This window comes from Melanostigma gelatinosum (assembly GCF_949748355.1).
Source record: "Melanostigma gelatinosum genome assembly, chromosome: 21".
Lineage (NCBI taxonomy): Eukaryota > Metazoa > Chordata > Actinopteri > Perciformes > Zoarcidae > Melanostigma > Melanostigma gelatinosum.
Window position 1 is genome coordinate 11,284,407 of NC_136654.1, and position 21,780 is coordinate 11,306,186.

The 21,780-nt window shown below is 41.9% G+C and overlaps 1 protein-coding gene across 1 annotated transcript in view; it reads right to left on the reverse strand.

Annotated features, from left to right (window-relative positions):
- The window catches only part of gas7b (growth arrest-specific 7b), a 56,674-nt gene that overhangs the window by 27,996 nt on the left and 6,898 nt on the right, over positions 1 to 21,780 (reverse strand). The window contains exon 2 of the mRNA XM_079293788.1: positions 3,837 to 3,951. Within this exon, the coding sequence (XP_079149914.1) occupies positions 3,837 to 3,951 (115 nt within the window). The remainder of the gene's footprint in view (positions 1 to 3,836; positions 3,952 to 21,780) is intronic.

The window sequence follows — 21,780 nt, forward strand, 5'->3', positions numbered from 1 at the left end:
TTCTACATTTCAACAGTCAAGTTCTGGTTAAAACTATAACCATGACACCAACTAGTCCAGGGGTCGGCAACCTTTACTATCCAAAGAGCGATTTTGCCCTATTTTCCACCAAATACAATTCGTCTGGAGCCGCAAAAGCTATTTGATATCACAGCTTATAAAGTTTTATATGAAGTTATATTGTACAAAAACTATAGTTTGTTGTATTTATGAAATTATAGAACAAGAATAAAGACAATTCTTGACATTTTATTGCTATTTTCAGTGACAGTATCACCTCAAACTCAAAAATAAGAGGTGTACCCTTTGAAAGATTGTCCACTGTGCAAAAAATAAAATTAAAAATAACTACATGATTACATGTAACCGGAACAATTACATGTTACACTTTCAGATCTGTGCAAATAATAATGACAAACATAAACAGCCATCCATGACGACACACAAACAAACTTTCAAACAGACAAATGAAACAAACAAAACATTTATAGCAAGAAATAGTGATACAACTGATGACTAGTTCAGGAGTTGGCAACACATAAAGGTTTACTAGATTATGGGTCCATAAATGTGGTCAACACACGTCTCTCACTCATTTCCTCAGTGTCGTTGTTTCTGTTCTCACTCTTAGCTGCTGGTGGCTGAAGTCTGTGTTACGGTACTTCTGTTTTTAGATTCCTAAATAGAATGAATTACATCTCAAGAAAGCAAGTGACAGAAAACTATAGACACTTATGCACTCCCATTGCACAACATTAAACAAACAGCTGGTCACCATCATAGCTAAAAGCTGGTTAAAATATCCAAGTCCCAATTTTATGAGGGTTTTTTCTACAAGAACTCAGTGCTTCAAGATGAGTCATCAAAAATATGTTCACATTTTACAAGAAAAGAAGAGAATTTCTATATGTATGACTCATACTTAGCAATTAGCAAGATTGAATTCACAGATGGATAAAGGATTAGAAATAAAAATGTATTTTGGGATATGTTAACTTGATTGACAGGTGTCTCTGTGGCATGTGGTGATTGTCACATGTCCGATGTGCTCAGACTTATATTTTGTGTTACAGTATCTACCAAGAATACTTTTATCACATCATGACCAGAATCAACAACAACCCCGAGCTGAAAAGCATACTTAAATACTAGCCGTGTGTGGAAGAGCCTCATGGTGACCTTGTTCAGCAGCCACATGCCCCTCCTCAGTGAAGTGACTCTGGATAAAATCAGGTTCCTTCATCAATCATCTGCTGTCTTTTATGGTAAGGCCAGCTAAACACAACAGGTACAAGCTATTCACCAAATAAAGGGAAAGAAAGAAGTTTCATTTTGTAGGTTTGTAAAGTTCAACTGAGCTCCATAGTGGCCCTGATACTTCTCCATCATCTGTCCCCATTTGACTTCTGCTGGTGAAGATGCTGCAGAACAGGGACCAACAAAGACCCTAATGTACAGGGGCTCTCTTTGATTTATACTCCCGTGTCCATTCTCACCACAGCACCGAGCTTAATGAGCCCTTTACTGCCAGCAGAGAAAGAAGAGGCACGGACATGTGAAGAGCTCTTATTTCATTTGGGTCTTTTTGACCGGCTCTGCTCTATTTAGCGCTGCTTAGAAGAGGAGACAACTGAGCCAAGCCCATCAGCTCAAATGACACGCATGGTGGGGATAACTGGCAGAAGGCTGTGCCTTCACGTTTGATGTACAACACCAGCGCGCAGCCTTTACTTACTGGCCCTAAATGCCTCCATTTCTCTCCGTTAGCTTGTCATGAACAAATCGATACTGTGATAAATATGGGATATTAACTTTTGGTAACGAGCGAGGACCATTTGGGGCCCCAGCGAGAAAGTTTAGCGAAGAGAGTGTCGTAGAATACACTTTTCAGAAAGGAATATAATGAATGTTACACACATCGTTAAGTCGGTTATATACCGTTACAGACCTATTTGATATCATTTTTAATTGAACATGTCCTTTCAATATTTTTCACTCAAATGAAACATCCTTATGTTTTGTTCATGTGACTGTAGGTGTGAGGTGTGAAATCCCAAATGTTGGCCATGATGTCAGACACCTGAGTGGGACAGGTTGAGTTTCTAGGCAACTGGCTCCTGAAATGCAGATTGTTGATCATTTCTGTCAAACAGGCATTCATACAGGTGAGAGATCAGACTTGGCAGCTGCCAGAGTCATAGCTCCAGATACAGTGATGCATATGCAGCAGCAGCAGGAGTGATTTTCATCAGCCGCCTCTTCAAAGACGAGCGGAAGTCTAAAAACTAGCCAATTACTCAGCTCAATTAAGCCACTTTACCCTCTGTGGAATAGCTAATCCGCACTTGTCAGGCCTGACATGGATCTTAATGATTTGAATTCATGATATCTATTCAGGTTTTTTTATGGAGCATAAAAGAACATAATTTTATGCTTCTCTCATTCACCAAACATCAGTTTATGCTTCTCTCATTCACCAAAGTCAGTCACATTTCATTCCGCATGCATCTGTGGTTCAGTCAGCAGAGTGTAGCAACGCTTCGGCGGCTGACAACTGAAGACAGTAGCTGCATTGTAGCAGATGTGTATCAGTGGATGTATGAATGAAAACAGTCAACAGCAGGTCGAAAAACAAAAGCTTACTGCCCGCCAGCCACGCCACAAGTGATGCAAGACATCCCCGATTCTGAACGGGGAGATGCAGAGAGTGGCCTAGTTATAGCTTTGACACAGCTATCTTTTATTCATGACCATATGACACTTGGCCTTGATGCATTAGCTACCTCCTGTCTCTGACTATGATCAGTCAAAACAGCTCATTCAAACTCTGTATCATCCCAAATTTCACAGTCGTGAAAAAAAGTACAAAAATGCCCAATGACCAATCTGGATTTGGTTATTGACTAGCCAGAATGACTTACCAGATATCTTGAATAAAAATTCTGAGACGTCATAATGTAATTACGATTAGTCAAAATGACATCGTGAAGACATATATTCAATATAAATGTTATTAAAACAGCTTGCCATACAATGCCACAAGGGAGAACTGAATTGTTTATATTTATAATCAACATTTTGACTCGTGAGAATTGAGTTGTACATATCATTAATTAGAAGTACAAGTTGTCAAAATTACATTATGGACATGTTGACTTGGAATTATAACATGTATAACACAATTATAACATCTGTAATTGAGTTTGAATAGAAGTCCATGGTAAAAGTAATTAAGTTACAGATATTTATAATGAACGTTTCCACTAGTAGGACAATAACTGTTGATACCTAGAATTAACATTTTGACTGGTGGGAAATTAATTGTCGATATAATTAATAAGAGTCATTATAGTCACAATTACATTATGGATGTGTTGGCTTGGAATTATGACTGGTCAAAATAATGAGCTATTACCACTACTGGTTATCTGTTAAAATGGCTTGTCATAGAAGGGTGCAGCTGTCAGAGGGGGGTTTGGCCTGATGTGAGCAAAGCTGAAAACCCATTTCTGCAGTCTAAAACGTGGATGTTCTGCCTCTTACGTTTACACAGTGAAAACTTGTTCATTATAACGAACATTAAAGAAGTTGCTCAACATTATGGAAAATGCACTCATTTGCTTTCTTCTTGAGAACGAGATGAGAAAATCAACCTCGTGTCTCTGCATTAAGTATGCAGCTGGAGTCAGGAGGTGATTAGCCTAGCTTAGCATAAAGGCTCCACGTAATTAACATGTATCTTGTTGACTTAACCCATAAATAAGAAGAATGTAAAAACTTTGATTGTGGTTTTAGGAAGAATGTGTGCTGGACTGTTACATTTCATTGGCTCTTACCGTTGCTTGTGGTGTTGACGTAGTATCGCCCTTGTGGAGACATGTAGCATCTCCACTGAGGAGGCAGGGGGTCTTTGAGGTCCTCAACAGGGAGCTGACTCAGAGAGGCTGTCCTCTGTCAAAACAGACAAAGCGAGTTTGTGTCAGTAACCACAAACAGCACAGTGGAGGTGAATTGAAAACATGTTGGATCAGCAGACAAATATTTATTTCTCAAGGCTCTGTCATTGGAATAATTGCTGGAGATAAACAGATAACAGAAATTCAAAGAAAACCATGGATGATCAGGCTGCACAACAGTGTGCAGCGCTCAGCTCGGGTTCAATGTGGTTCTCATTTCCTCAAGTATTTCACAACCAGCAACCAATGACATCATAGCGGAGCAGGCTGCGCTACCACTGCTGCCACACAAAGAACAACAAAGTGTCTCTGAGACCCTGAGCTCCAGAGTCAGCGCTATGTGCACACAACATACAGCTGAAGAACACAGGAGATCGTGGAGGCAAACGGCACACATCTGCTCCTGATTAGCAGGAAAACAACAGGCTGAGACCACTGTAGCACAGAGTGGGGATGATGCTGTTTGGAGACTTGGGAGAGCAAAACGAAATTCCATATCAGCTACAGTTTGGTTATCGGAGTCCATGCCAAGTCACTGAAGCATCTAGAAGAGGTTAGTGTAACTGCAAATCAGTCCAGTCTCTACAGGCTGGAAATTAATTTAACAGAATAGAGTAGGAGAAGGAGGAGGCTTTGCAGCCATCACGGACATAAACATAAATGACCGTTTGCTAAACCCCATTTCTGAACAGCCATTGCCCAATCATAGCTTTACAACCAAAACTAAGCTTGGAAGGTCTGTCAAAATCCTTTCCCTAACCAAAAACACAAGTAGTAAAAGTGTAAGGAATGGATTCGACGATGTGTTTGTCTGCTCTAATGTGAGCTGCAAACGTTAACATGTTTCTTGGAAGTAACATTACTTCCAAGAAGCATTTCATACTTTCATACTACATAAAATAGTCAATATTTTCAGCAACTCATGGATTTCCCACTCCGACGGCCTGCCCGCGGCCGTTGGCGTGATTAGTGTACATCTGTGTCATGTACACAACTGCTATGTAAAAGGTAGGCACTGATGCGACATCTCTTTGGAAAGCTACGATTCTTGTAATTCGATTTATGCAAACCAAGATACAATCACAACAGCAGGTACACTCAACGCCTCTGTCAGACCACCAACCCAAAAACAAACGATTACAATATCGAGGCAACTCACCTATGAAGCTTGTTAGTAGTTAACCCATCGATAATATTCCAACAAAAACAGTCTTGTTACATTGCCAAAGGTCCAGACGATCCAATCAGGTCAAAATATTTAGTCCAAAACACATTATTACGTCCATAAATACCCACGAACTGATGTTGCATCATTTCAAATTAGCCGGCAGATATGCCTAACTCTCTATGTATTTTCCAACGTAACTCCAGTTCGCATGTAAATATTATCGGTCTCTGTATCTCAAATTGGCGGCTGCTGTCTGACGTTTCGATTGACACCTCATTGGACCCAATAGGAGCTTCCATGTCCTGTCCACAGCCTAGAACAGCCAACGAGAGTCCGTGTTGAAGGACAGTGCCTGTCCCTCTTCTTTCGTGTAAAGCTCGAGCCAATTACAACCGATTGTTCTGATGACTGAAGCTTCGAATAGCCAATGAAATTTCGAAAATAATGATATACAGCTTCAGGGGTTAGATTTAGAGGCAGAACATGGAAGTCACCTGCGAACCCGCGAGTCAGGTCGCTGTGTCCGTGCTGTAACGTAACGATGGCCTGCCTCGGTCGGCGCTAGCTGCTATTGGCCTGTCTCGAACGATTCCGTCGTGACGCCCTTTCCGGTCATTACGCTGTAATTTTCTTCGGCGATCGCCAACCAAACGTAAATAATATTAATTCATACATATCAAATAATCTATGTGTCAAATTTCATGAATATATATGGACGTTTATATGTCTAAATACTATAGGAAAGTGACTTTGATGAGAGAAAGCAGAAAGAACGCTCGGGCGACGCTTAAACAGCTCGAACGGAAATTAAGGAGCTTTTATTGCATCATTTGGAGTTGTTGAAGCGTGATATCTTATTGTGAAGGACAGAACTACGGTCCCGGATGTGTTGACAGCATTGATGGTCATTTTTGCAACCCTGGAACAAGCGAATATCCCCGAAAAACCAGCAGCAGCCAGTGTTTACAACGAGGATAGAAGTCCGTACGGATTAGGCCAAGAGCAGTGCACGGCTAATTCACCGGTGTTAGCATCGTTTTAACGACGTTTTAACGACTAACTGTAATAATTACAACAATATTTCGTTTGAAAGGTACGAAGTTTAACTTCAGTTTAACATCATTAAATCAACTGAAAACATTACACGATCATTTTTATCAACATTGTAAGTGAATTGTATTGAAACATTAGCTAAAAACTGTCCGGTTTGGGGTACAATTCCGTTAAATGCAAAGTGTGGTTTTTCAGAGTTTTGGAGAATTTAGGAAAGTAAATAACTTATAGATCACTGTATTTAGACATAGATAAGCTATAGCTTGAATTATGAATCCACATTTCTACATGCCTCGGTATGTTACTATGGTTATCATGGGTCCCCAAATGTCCATTTTTGGAAAGTGCCTAGACATACCCTTAGTAAAACATGTGTAAAATATTCATTTTCTGTGGTATTGTTATCAAATTTGAACTTGGACTAGGTAAGGCTTCATGCTCCATATAGCTAATAAGTCCCAGCTATAGTCATCTGCAGGCATCTGTTTGCAAAAAAATATTCAGGCGGAAATATAAACCTTCTACTTATGTGTGTTCCAACTTCGATTAGTCAATACCAGTAGCACTTACAGTGATTCTGATTGTTGGAGAAAAAACTTCAGTGTTACCTTTCAAAAGAGACTAAAACCATGCATGTACTCCAAATGGTTCAAGGACAGCTTTACTTTGGGTATGCCTTGGATAGGCGTTTTAGGCGAATTTTACAGGAGTGGTAACAGGTTATGAAATGTAGCTTAATTAGCTTGCTAGCTATAGCTGATACAATCTGCCTGTGACCGTTTTTATTCCAGCTGTAAAACTTGAGATTAGAAGCCTGATTTCGTCTACCTCTGACTGAAGTCAAGGTCCTATTGTTTCAAAAATGATGTGTAGTGAATCCAGCAAATGCAGCAACAGTAGCTAAGACTCAGCAGTCGGTCAGGTGGTGATGCATTTGGAGCTGAGATAAGGTATAAACCAGAACAAGCTATTTGACGTTTCTAAAGTCTCTGCTCTGACTCTGAGAGGTCTTGGGATGCAACACTTTGGGAGATGTGTAGGGTTGGGTATCTTTTTTTTTTTTTTCGATACCGGTGCTAAAACGATACTTTTAAAACGATACCGGTGCCTAAACGGTGCCTGAACCGATACTTTTTTCTTCAAATTGAACAATATATTAACTGTTAAAGTATACTATAAATATAAATAAATACAAAACACTTGGCTTCAAACTACAGCTTCAAACTTCTTAACTATGAACAATATGTTAACTGTTAACAGTTTACAGTATACTTAAATAAATATAAATAAATACAAAACACACTCTGTACACACACTACAGCTTCAAACTTCAGCAATTATTTTGCAGAAACATATTTTCCTTCTCTGGCAAAATATGACACGTCTTATGACTTGTTTTATTTTACCAGTTGGTGGCGGTAATGCGCCAATTCGTCGTTTGCCAACTGCCAGTACACCTCAAAGGAGGAGAAGAAGAAGCTTTTGCGTGCCTGTGTTGTTGTGCTTATGAGCGACAGCGCTAAATACTCCGTTGTAATAATACTATGAGTGAGGAGCGGAGGACCGAGTCCTGCTGCCAGGACGGAGTCATCAGAGTAGTGTAAAAAAGTATTTCAATCGGCTCAGGCACCGAAAGGAAGCACCGAAATCTGCGTTGCGTTTCGGTCCGGTAGATACCGGACGTATAGGAACCGGTGCCATACTGGCACCGAGTTTCGGTACCCAACCCTAGAGATGTGTGGATCAGGGCATGTGATGGGAAACAGAAATGCTATTCATCATCACTACACACTGTCACACACCAGGGAGAGGACAGATCAGCTCTAAGCAAACCTTTCTTCATGGACATTATCCATATCATCACCTTTGTCTTGGTAATCAAGCAGCACTGAGGACGGATTTATGCACAAACTGCTCACATGCATCACCTCAGCAGAAAGTTGTTGTTGGCCCTAGCTGGAAGAAGCCATAGCTCCCAGGTTCCACAGGACACCCCGGGTGACTTATGACTGCATGTAATTACACAGTCTCTGACAGCGCTGCAGCCATGTGTTCCCTTTGATGGTCTCGTGGTCACTGTTATATTTGTCCTTCGTGTGCTTTGAGAAACTGGTTTTCTTGAACAGTCAGTCATTTCCAACAGCAGTGAAAAGTAGTAATGGATCTAACAATTGGTAAACTCCAACATGGCGTGAAAGAAATATGAGCTATTTCCAACCACGTCAGTGACACAGTATCTCATGTTAATGTAGGGAAAGGAAATGGAGACAGAAAATGTCAACATGAAGGCCAAACCACATATAAGCTACGTGCTACACTACATGTATGTGTGCAGAGGCCAGGCGCCCTTCAGTTGTTCAACATGGGTTATTATTACACATTGTTTTCACTGTTTCAGTGTATAGCTGGGTGAAAACAGCACAGCGTAGGCAATAGCAATGTCTCCATGAACAAATTTGATTATTTTAAGCATTAGAATAGCTGTATGGAAAGTGCAAAATGAGTTCCCTCAATTGGAAAGTAGTGAGCATACGACCTGGATTATACTACAAGCCTGTTAGGGTTTGTGAAGGGATGTGTGCATATAGTTTTACTTATGTTTCCCCTCAAGAAAAACGTGTTAGCTCTGTCAGCACTGTTATCTATGAGCTGCCGGCTCAGGGGTCACCATGTTGAGAGCCTTTAGGAGCCAATCAAAATGCTCCTAATCTCATATACCGTATAGCACCTCTTTTCCTTTGGAAAAAGTGAATATTTCCGAAACTGTTTCACCTCTCTCTGACTCAGTATGTTACAGGTCTTACTGCCACCAGGTGTTTTACATGGTTTGCACTGATGATAATGGAAGACACCTCTGTTAAAATTAATCCATTTTGCTTTGAAGTCTCTAAGAACGTTCCTCACATTCAGTGAGTTTGGGGATGGGTGGTGTTGGGATCTGACCATATGGCTTTGACATGTGCTGTGGAACAAAGAGAGAGTCAGGCCTTCCCTTTTGCAAGCAAAGGTTTCATCCTGATGTAGTTTGATGAGCACCAAACCCCCACCTCTGAAGAAATTCACATTCGGGTGTGAGTATCCTCCCCCCAAAACTATGCGTTCCTGAAGTTACCTGAAAGCACCGCTGCAATCTAATTGGCCGAGGGCCAAGACACCGCAGGACTGAGAAATGGTCTCAAGAGCAGGCAAAGACAGAGGGCAGGGGGCCGCTTATCGTCAAGAAGACTCGGATGATTTGCAAAACTCTTGGACATGGACATTTAAGGTTGTTGACGTGGTTCATTCCAGTGCTACGATTTTAAAAAACTCAATGTACCTCTTTATCTACAGTGTAAGTTTCTGTCTCAAAGCTTTGCCTGAACAGTGTTGAGTCACATGAGCCCCACACATGAGTGAGAGAATGGGAGCACCTTGGTGGTGGGGAGTATGACGAAGCTCAGAGCCAGCTCTTCTCGCCATATGCAACATTAAATAATGCACCATTCCAGCTGGTTAACCTTCTGAACCCCAGACTGCCTTTGACTCCACATTCACAGCATGCCAGAAAAGCCCCTGGCAGAGAACAGAGGGACCCATCGATGACCGAGGAGAAGCTGCTGAATGTGAGCTCTGCTCAACAGTCCGAGAGATGAACCTGCATTCGTCATTGCGGCAGTCCATTGAGAAACATGAAGATAAGAGAAGTCTGTTGTAACCAACAGATTGTGAGCTAAATATGATCAACATGTTTTTACTTTCATTTTGTCCAGTTGGCCTGAACCTTTTTAAGTTCGTATTTTTTGCCTTTGCACCATCATTTGACAGATGATAGTAAAGAAAAAGACATCAAACATGCAAACAATTATCGCGGGTAAAGGGTAAATATGTCGAAAGGCAAGTAGACATCTCAACTGCAAAACATCACGTGACAGAACACAAACCAGTCAGAATGAAGCACCGGTTACTACAAAAAAAAAAGAAATGAAAAAACGAGTCTGCATTTGGGTCCTTGAACACACCACATCATGAACCGGGGCAAATCCGCCCTTGAGCTTGTGTTGTCCTCCTCATTGCGCTGTCCCCTTAATCTCATAGTATCCCAGCCTTTCAGAACCCGTTGGTGATGATGTATTCTTTCACACTGTTCCGGGCTGTTAGGATCCACTGGCAGACTTGAGAAAAAGCTGATCTTCCCTGCTCATAGCTCTGAATAGCATTTACGGCTAACTGGCTTGGCCAGTTGCTGCTAGCACAACAGCTATTCAGAGCTATGAGCAACAACAGTTATTGCCTCATTGCTTTTCGTTTGGTAGCCGTGAGAGACCTTAGTCTGTAATGCAAGTATGTCTGCATGAAAAGATGTACAAAGATATATTATATCTAATCGCGGTTAGCATTTCCCCATTGGCCGTAATGTTAAAATTAGCTTAGAAGCTAGCGAGTCGGACATGTACTGTTAAAAGCATCTTGCCGTTCAACCTTTTTTGTTAACAGCCCTAGTGAGAGGTAGGTCAAAGGTACTTCATCCATATTGTAGCGACCCTGTCAGTAACAGCTGGTAGCAGAGGGGTTGCTGGTAGCAACTGTTCTGTGTCGGGAGCTAGTAAATGTTGTGTTAGACCGGAACCGGAAGTTGCGGTTGTTGTGGCGGAGAAAAGCTACGGAAAAATCCGTATATAAATCGCACCGGACTATAAGCCGACGCCTCAAAGCGTGGGGTAAAAAGTAGCGGCTTATAGTCCGAAAAGTACGGTATATATATATATGTATAAATATATATTCCGCATTTTTAATGTAGGTAGATCATTTTGACTTGGTCATTTTAAAAGTAGCTTGCAAGCCGAAAAAGTGTGGGCACCCCTGATCTACGCTGTCTGTTCAGAGGAGAAGGCCGAACTAGTGACACTTGTGCTGTGGAGCAGCTGATGAAATCATCATCATTGGTTGTACACACACACATGAAGTGGAAGTAGTCATGGTGACGTCACCCATTGGTTTGTGGACTGCTGTTATGAAGCCTTGAGTTTGGCAATTTTGGCATCGCCATCTTGGATTACAGCCGTCGCCATGTTGATTGTTTTTGCAACCGATGAACAGAAGTTACCATATTTGGACTGAGGAGGAGTGACGTAGAGACGCCCTATATGTCTCTGGTAGAGACCTGTCAATCACAGTGAGCCCGCCCGAAAGCATCCCCTGCTTTATGGTCCGTTTGACTCTAAATGGACCTTCATTTACAAAATGGACATCATGCTGTATTGAAGACTTGAAACTAGAGATTGAGACATAAACTCATGTTTACAATGTTTACTGAGGTAATAAATCAAGAGAGAAGTAGAGTCATTTTCTCATAGACTTCTATACAACCAGAGGAGTCGCCCCCTGCTGGACACTAGAGAGAATGCGACTGGTTGTACTTAACCAAGATAACATCATATAGCAATAAAGAATAGCAGGACAGAGCGTCGATGGTTTATATTAATATCTTACTGTGTATTCATCACCAAGTACGATTTCAGTTTCGATTCGTTTTTGAAAGTAAAATCGCTGCAGTGAACACGACTTTGATTCATTTATGCTTTATTCCATAGTGACAGACACAGCATACTGTACTGACAAACTGCAAACAGCTATCTGATACTAGTACTAGAGCTCTGTAGACACAGCGTCACACACGCTGCCTCCAGTCACCTCACCAGCTTATCTTCAGCCCTCACACCATCACTCCATACCCTCATTATGAGTGCTAAACTTAATACAGGCCAGTTCACCACAAAACAAGTGTTCACCTATCAAACGTCCTGCTCATCAGCAGCTCATTTCTATGCATCATCGTTCATGAGGAGCTTTGCATTGACCAGTTCTGGTTGAATGTGGGCGTGTAGAGGGCGGGCTGTGAGGCTGATCCATGTGCACACATTTCCAATTTGATTTGGGATTCATCAAAACTCCAATAAACTCACTGTGCATTTGACGGACAGAACTAGCAACTAGTGAGCAACAAGCACAGTTAGCGACTACTTAGTGGACAAAGTGAAGCTGGTTTCGCAGAGCTAACAGAAGAGTGAACTGGACTTAGATCAAGTGGACAGAAACAAGAGTCCCAATGAATGCTAATGTCTGACTCTGCACTGCTCGATGTATAAATGAGCAATTGTTTGCTAACTAGGTTTAGCCTTTACATGGTAATAATATGGCAATGTAGTATTTACAGCGTGCTATGCAGGTTTAAAGTTGGTCTGAGCCTAATTTCACCCACTGCATAATTGGGAAAAATGCCAAAACAATTAAATAAATAAAGGGCAGAGACTGAGGGGAGCTGAGGAAGATGGAGTTTCTCAGTGACTGATTAACTTTCATTTTTTATAAATATTTCATGATGTAGATTAGTCCCAGCCGGTCACTCTAAGTCAGCACTGGCCTGGCCTTGACATGTTGCAGCTGAAGAGGAACTGAACACAATGTCAAATGTTTACGATGGCATTGTATCTCTCTCAGATTACAGACATTTACCACACAGCCCAAATACTGGCAGCATCTCTTATCATGGAAAACAAAAAAACCTCATGGTCTCTCTATTTCAGTGACACTGGAAACCCAGAAACATGAGTTAAATCCCCATAAGGAAAGAGAACAACAGGGATTTGAACAGGCTCAGCTGAGACCTGCAGGAAGGACTCAGCTCTTTTCCCCTTTACAGACATTAAAGGAAGTTCAAACCCAGCGTATCATCTAACTTCTGGTGGAAATTGTGGTAGGATTTAAGTAATTTACTATTGCAATAGGGGACAGAGGAGAGAATCTCACTTTGAAAAACTGATGTGAGTTTAAGGTCAATAAAGGGAAAACAGATTGAAAAGCCAATAACTGGCTCCTGAACCAAGTTAAATGAGTCCAAACATAAACATAACTTGTGAGTAGCTGTTGTGTTATTTTTTAAATCTATGGAATAATATAATCAATCACAACCGTGGCTCGCTGTAACACAGAATAATCTTATTAAATTGACTCGCCCCCTGACGTCAAGGATCAAGTAAAGATTCAGAGCTGTTTCCAGCTTTGAGCAACAACTAAATACTGAGTCAGAGTTTTCAGCAGGTTAGCAGCGTTACAGACATCGATTGTTCTGAAAAGGTGAGTCATCAGATGAACTGTCGCTGTCTGAGATCACATGCTTTGTGAAATGCGGGTCACCCACTCACTGGCTGTGTGGAGGAGGACCGACGTGCAGCCTCAGTGGTCCAGAGTTTCAACATGCTGGATTACTGACAGGACTGAGGTTTAGTCGTCCTCACACATGCCTGAGTGACTCAGCACCCGCTGACTTGTGACAGAGTCTGTGTGTGTGTGTGTGTGTGTGTGCGTGTGAGTGTGAGTGTGTGTGTGCGTGTACATACTCGGTATAGTCTCAAGTGTGTGTGAAATAGCTTTTGGAACTTCTAGTACTGTATCTTGCCATCTGTGTCTGCTGAACCAGACCTCTGGTGAGCCCTGCAGAAACATCTGGATTTGGGAAGAGGAGGGTCTGTGTGGGCCACGGTCTGTCAGCGCAGCTGTCCAGAGAGGTATCTGAACATGACCATGAGGATGTGGGAATTACATGCACCAGGGTCCATGTAAAAACATGCTCTTCATACAGTATAGATGTATTCTAGCTGGAGGATACACCAGGTGCAATCTATCAAATACTGGCCTCCCGTCTCAGACAAAAATATGTCACAACATATGAAGAAACTTTAAACACACTTCTCCTGAGTCACTTCCTCATAGCTCTGAAGCTCTGCTCAAAGTAATGCACATATCTAGCAATCGTTCGGCAAATTGTGGCAGAAAAGTGAATGAAGTGGTTGGAGAAGTTCTTGTGGGTATTTAGTCTCCACTGTAATGGAATGTGACTACAGCATATGTTCTTATGCTTCACGTTACCTTTCCACCATAAAGGCAGTGAGTATTTCATGTTCAAAAGACAGATTTGTATGACTATTCATCTCGTTGTAGGACCTTAGAGACAAAATTGCAGCTGTGACGTTTGCATCTTATGAAGAATATTTTGACTCGTGGGGAGAGAGGAACCAGACCACACAATATCACACAGATAAGGGCCGGACTTGAGTGTTGGGAGTGATGGTGATGGTAGCTTGCTTTGTGCCATAGGGCCATCACTTTTTCAATGAAACGGATGTTAGGTTGCTCCCTTTGTTAACAGCCATATTTTCAAACGAGCCCCCAGTGATAACTGCAAGATGTTCTTAGTGCAAACCTAATTATGTCTTCACTTCATTGCATTTAATGCTTCCTGAAATAATACAGTATGCTGGTCTACTTCACTGTGAAGACATTCCATGCTGTAGACAAGCACATCTTGTCAACAAACCCCAGCTGTATAGATATACTGCAGCAGAGCTGGAAGCAGCCACAAACCAGCACACAGTCCTTTTCATGACGAGATGCAGACGGAGAGCGTGGGTCACCTCCAGTCTGGAGTTTCTCCGAGAATAGCAGGGAGGTACACAGTGGATGTCGGAACTGTGATGTTTAATTCCTTTACCTCGTCATGTCAGAGGAGCTCGAGAAGGTGTGACAGACAGACAGACAGGGGAAGTGTCTGTTTCCTATTATTCACTCCTAAATACCTCCACCTTCCCTTTGTGGGGCATTCTGTTACTGGGAAGTTCACACACATGCTGATGCTGCGGTTTGTGCTCGAATACACACGGCTGCCCAAACAGCACTGTCACACAGGAGCAAAGGCTGACACACGTAATCATCATCAACACTGACAATGGGAATCTGAGGTCTGTTGAATCTCCAGCTACTATAGAACTGTCAAGTTATCAGGTAAACCTGGAGCGCTACATGGATTACCTGAAATTATGTTTTTTTTCAGATATTTCAAAACTATTTATTTTATTTGAAACATATGAAGGAGAAAGAAATTCCATCTTTATGTTGAACAACCCCACTAGTGGCCCTGACCAGGTTTATAATACCAAATTGGAAAACTTCATTAAAGTGAAACTAATGAAAAGTTGATTTCATAACAAATAAAAAGAACCCTTGCTCAATTCAGTACACTCAGGGTGTTGTGACTAATTGGCTGCAGTGGCGAATGGAGCGCTACAATGTGTTCTTGATTAAACTTTGCTTTCTTCTTCTGTAATACTCCAGTTGTAGATTGCAGACTGCAGTTTGTCTGCTGTGTTGGTACTTGTGCGATATTAAAGATCTAGCCTATTGTTTTGTGCCGTTTCATTGTGTCAATCTTTGCGGTAAGAACCATTCCATCTCCAGCAGTCCAACCACACTGAGACTACCACCTGTGTCTACTGTGACCCCTCATCAACATGTGGCATGGCATACTAATCCCCACAAAGAAAGCAGAAAACACCCATACTGGCTCCAACTCAGGGCTTTTGCTGCTAGAGTCACATGCACCAGACCCAGCACCACTAGCTGGGTCTGGCTACACTTCAAATGTAGAAGTTATCGCGACACACTTTCATGTAGAGCAGGTTGACACGGCCCTCTATTACAGGAATGTTATTTGTATTTATTGTTTACCTAACTCAGTTACTGACATGACGGAGTCAGTTCACTGCATTTATGACTCTTTACCACTTGTGCTACTGACGTAGTATATTCAGCAGCTCTCTTTAAACACAGAGTTTGACCAATCTTTTACTAGAGCTTTAGATACTGATAAAGTTAAGTGTCTATCTCTATGAACATAACAGCTGAAACAATAAGTTGATTAATCAGGCAGTCAAGCAGAAACTATTAAAATAAAAGATTCATATTCAAGCCATTCTTTTAAAGCAACAGTTTCTTCGTCATATTTGATAGTGAACTGAATCTGTTCCATAGAGCCACCTTGGGCTTTGTGAAGTTCATTGACAGTAGTTTGTAGACTCCAGTGACGCACTCAAACAAGGACACCAACTAAACTAGAAACTCTTGAGAGCAGCATAACTACATTTCATCACCACAGTTATCAATAAGCGAACCTCTTTCCCCGAAGGTCTGAGGCTGAGCCGCGAGTTCCCAACTCAGTGGGTGTTTAAGCCTCATGTGAGAAATACAGCCAGGGAGAAGCTTCTCGCATGTAGGCTTGGCCGCTAACTACTAGACCCAGAGAGAAGAATGTGTCAAGATATGGCAATGCTGAGTGAATGGAGGAGGAGAGAAAGAATGAAACAGTCCCTGGAGGGAGATAGTGAGACAGGGAGAGGGGAAGAGAGCGATGGGGGATGTGGACCATATTTTATTTGGGAGACATTGTTTTGGTTTGGGTAGATGTGGGAGCCTGAAGCGAAGCCACATTCTCAGATGTAGAGACACTTCAGACACTCAGAGAGGAGGAGGGGGGCACATGCATGTAAAGCACTCACTCAGTCACACATACTGTACACACGCTCACACACGTAATTACCGTCTGTGAGTGTGTTTGTGAGTGTGTGCAGGCTGCAGTGGCCAGTACAGCTAACAAAGCCTGTTCTGTTACCCCCCGCCCTTTATGTGAATATCTCAAGCCTCGTTCGTCTCACTGCCGCTCCTCCAAGCTTCTGCTTCAGCAGTATGCCGGGACTCAGACAGCACCACTATGGCACACTGAGCACTGCGTATGAAGGAGCGTGCCCTCCAGTGTGCAGATCTGATCTGTACAGGCCTGCTTATGTTCTCAGGATCAGATCTGGCAGCATGTCTGTCCTCTGTTCTGCTTTCCACTCCAGTCCTAAACTCTACTCTGCAGTAACTCTGCAGTAATGCACCGATCCGACTTCGTCAGTCCCGATGCTGATACCTGGGCTTTGGGTATCAGCCGATACCCAGGTATCTGATCTGATACCAGTGTTTACTAAGCTGGATGTCTCACTGTGTGGAAGAGACTGGAACTACTCCTTAATGTGTAAGGCATCATCAAGAAAACAGAAGTAGAAATTCCAGTACATAATGTATAGAGTATATAACCATAGAACGGAATTGAATAGATCGGCCCTTTTGTTACCGATACCCAGTCCAGCTGTTTGAGTCAGTATCGGCCTGCTATTGATATCGGTGCATCGCATAAAGTAACTCATGCTAAGTCAACAGCCACTGCAGGACAACGCAGTAAAGTCTTCAAAGCCCGACTGCTTCACTCAGCTGGTAAAGCAAAGTTTTGCAACTCCACTTGTCCTGGCTGGATCCTGTAGTCAGTTCAGTGTGTGTCCTTCAAAACACGTCCCCTCTTATAAATAGATGCAGCCTAATTGTTGAGTGTGCATGCCAGTGGCTAAGACTGTATTCATGTTGGCAAATATAGACTGGTAGACTTCTGTGGTTACATTGATCTGGGTTTTTTCACCTTACCCTCCAAACGTATGGACCCCATTCTTCAAGCTTGTTGTAAGTTATGAATCACATATGTTAATATAGGGATCCTTCTGATTTATGTTTATTGTACATCAAGATCTCACACATGAGTATCCAGATGATGGAGCTCTGCTGGTTTCATCAACATGTGACCTCCAAGACGCACTGGAGCGGTTCACAGCAGAGTGTGAAGCATCCCGGGTTGAGACCACGGTACTCTGCCAGGAAATGGTGGATTGGGAACTGAGTTGTCGCCAAAAGTGAAGAACTATAAATATCTCAGTCTTGTTCCAGTGAGAGTAACATTTAGCATCAGGTCAAAGGCAGGTCAGTGGTAATGTAGGAGTTGTATAAAACTGTTGTGGTGAAAGAGGGAGCTAACCATGCAGGCCAAGTTCTTCATGTTTCACTTGTTATACAGTTCCAACCCTCAACTGTGGTCACGAGACCAAAAGAATAAAATCATTGACACAAGAAACAGAGTGGGATTTAAGTGTGTAGCATTTAGTGGGATCTAATGGCACAAATGGAATTAATAAGTATGTTTTCTTTGGTGTATAATTACAATTAATATCTACATATGGAGCAGGTCCTCTTCACGGAGCTGGCCACCATGTTTCTACATTAGCCAAGAACGGACCAACCGAACACTGGCTCTGGTGTTAGCTTTCCAGCGAGCAGGGGAAGCACCTGGCTGTGTGCTGGAGGCTCTGACCCCCAGCATTCCACTACAGGGATTATGCCAGGTAACCCCCCCCCCCCCCCCCCACACACACACACACACTCGCTCTCAGCTCTACAGTTTCATAATAAACACAGCTGACGCTCTACCAGGGGAAGCATACATGAGACAAAGGTTCTCTATCATTTACAGCTAATAGTGCTGTAATGCTTACAGTAGTTCCCCAGAGAAACAATACATGATGCTATAATAATCGTAATCATGTGAGCCCAACATTAAAATGAGGGAAATTTACTTCAAATGAGTGGCATTTTCAAGTGTCTTTACTGTACAGTACCTGGCAACCCGCACTCAACCTATTTCCTCCACATGAAGGAGTCAGGGGTCTCCCTGCTGGTGGCCCCGGGCAGGACCAGCTGCAGGGCTTCTATCACACGGTAACGGCCGTGTTCATACTTCAACACTTGTAGGGGAGTTCTGATTTGTTATGGGAATGTCATATTTAGCCCATACATTGTGTGTAACTGCCCTCTGATCAGTTGTTAAAGGCTATAACCCAGTGTGTGTCACCAATGAATTCAAAATGGCGTCAGCCTCAATGTCTATTGAGTCTCTCCGGTCCCTGTTTATATGGAAACCATATATACCATTATATGGCTGCAGTTGTCTTCATTATCAGTCAATCTGTCTTTTTCTGATTTATCATTTGGTGTACGCGTCAGAAAACCCACAGCCTCGCCTCAATATGACGATATATGGGGAATGAGACAAAAACAGACGAGTCCTTCTCCCCAGAGCGGTTCAGCTTGTGGCAAAGCAATGACTAATGATAGAGTTGCTGTTGCTGTGTATCTGTGATCACACACAATACTGTCTTAAATGCTATAGTCAGAGAGCGTGCGCCCACTACAATGTGTCTCCATGTGTTCATGTCCCTCAGTCTGTTGTGCCTGCTCTGTAAAAACCAGCCTAATGATGGAACCTTGCATTTACATTACAGGTATTTGTGATATTTATTTTGTCTTATTGACAAGATGCCAGTATTGCAGTGCCTAAACTATTACATTAATGGCTAATGAGCAACTGTTGAATGTTTACATTTTAAAAATACATTCGATTTTTGTTTTCCCAGCTGTACATATCAAACCGTGATCCCGAAACCTTTGTACTTACAGAGCCATGACTTTTGTGTACCATTAGTACTCAAACGTACTCAAACATGTGACTCGATTATTTTGACTTGGTATTTGAGGTTCTGTCAAACTTTCTCATAAGTCAGAGTTCTGATCGAGCATGTCACCCTTATGAATAAAAAAAAAATCGATTTTGACTCAGTAGCTCATTTTATTTACTACATTTTCATTCTTCTTAACTTTTCTATTTGTTTCCTGGCAGGATTGAGCTTCAATCGAAAACCTGAAAGCCTTCTTAGTGCTAGTGCAGACCAGTCTTCAACATGTTTTGGATTAAGTCGTCCAGTGAATTAAGTCCATGAAAATCCATTTATGAGTGTCAGAAAGATCCCCTCTTTGACATGCATAACAACTGAAGTGTGTCTTAATGAGGTGAAGCTAAAAGGTGTAGCACAGTAATAAGACATTACTCCATGGAATGATGAGTAACAATAACACCGAGCCAGACTCGGTCACGAGGAGCTTCACAGCATCGAAACATCTGCCTGGAAACAGTGATGAGAGCTCCAAACACTGCTGGCTGGCCTTCTGTTCAAGCCAACAGGCTGATTGAGTGAATGAGTCTATTCATTTGCTGATAACAGCTCGCAGACATTAAAACATCAGTGTGTGTATTTGGACAATATGTTCTTTAGAAAGAGTAACCAGGCAGAAAGTCACTGAGGGCTTTCAGCTGCTGCTTTGACTCCCTTTTCTTCTTCATGCTTTCCTTTCATTTCCTCCTCATTAGGTGAACAGTGAGTGCTAATAGGCCAAGCACTGATATGACTCACTGTCATTATGAGTCATGATGCTCTGGTGCATGGTGGTCATAATTACTGGAGATGAGAGAACAGTCCACACTACTCACTCTCCTTTTATATCTGATGTCCACTGAGAAAAGTCGTCTCAGCGTTCTGTCTCAAAACATGACCTGGAAGGAGACAACGAGAGCGATGACCTCATACATACTGTACGCATCAGTGGGAGAGTAGCCAACAATTGTACTCAAGTAAAAGTACTGTTACTATGGAAAAACAAGTAGCCAAGTACAAGTTAAGGTAGTAGTCATCAAAATACTTTAGATAGAGTACAAAAGTATTTCCTGAAAAGATGACTTGAGTAGCGAGTAACTTAATTTTCTTAGATGAGGATATGACTGGAATTATTTCCTCAGAGTAATCACATACCTGTATTTATTTGTGATGAAATGATAAGTCATGATCTCCTGTAGCCTGTCACTAACATAGCAGATAATATCATGTATCTCTCAAGTGTGATCAGAACATATAATATTTATATTATACTCTATGAAGTACATGAATAACATTCTGTGCTTGGTGTATTATACATAGATTGCTGCAGTCCTAAAACCTGCACTGCACTTCCAGTTCACTAGAACACCAGTCTGCCTTCAGCTTAGTGCTGACGTGAAGTCATGTGACTGTCGTGTAGTTATATTAAAGCCTAACCAAGCGTTTCTCATTAATTACCTTGACCCAATAGACTTGCTCAGGTGGGTGGGCTGGCTGGCTCCCTCCAGGCGCTTCTCCTCCGCAGCGGTGCTGTACTTCAGCTCCAAAAGTGAAGGCGGCCACCGCTGCTTCCCGGGCCGTGAACTTAGGGCTCACTGCGCCATCTATGCCTGTGGGGAGTGACGGAGCCCCCTGTTCTCAGTGTGACTGTTAACCGGGGCGGACTTTCCACAGTGCGCCATCACCATTCATATTTATACAACCAATTTCTTCATGATTAAATTACACTAGACCACAGTGTTAAACTACAAGTAGAATTAGGGTTACAAGTAGTCCTGTTTTCAAAATGATACTGAACTAAAAGTTAAGTATCAGCATCAAAACATAGTTAAAGTAAAGTACACTCATTATGCTGAATGGCCCATATTTACAGTAGGCCTATATCATTAGATTATAATTATTAATGCATTGAAGGGTTCAGCACTGTGGTGTTGTAGCTGGTAAAGGTGGAGCTCGTTTTAATTTCTTTATATACTTAATAATTAGACTGACCACTACGAATACATCATAGTTTATTAGTTGATTTATATTTTGTATTAAGAATCTGAATCTGTGAAGGAGATCAACTATATCAACTATATTGTCAAATAAATGTAGTGAAGGTGAAAGTGCAATATTTTCCTCTGAGATGTAGTGGACTAGAAGTATAAAGTTACATACAATGGAAACACTCACGTTAAGTACAAGTACCTCAAAATTGTACTTAAGTAGAGTACTTGAAAAGCCTAAATGTACTTAGTTACACTCAAGCGTTCCAGTGGAGATGTCAAGTAGATGTCCTAAGTCCTGTTTCCCATCACAGACAGACAGACACAGCTCTGTCTCTTATCAGATGAATCATTCAGGGCAAATAGGAGATATTGTTGTGATGTGTTATTATTCA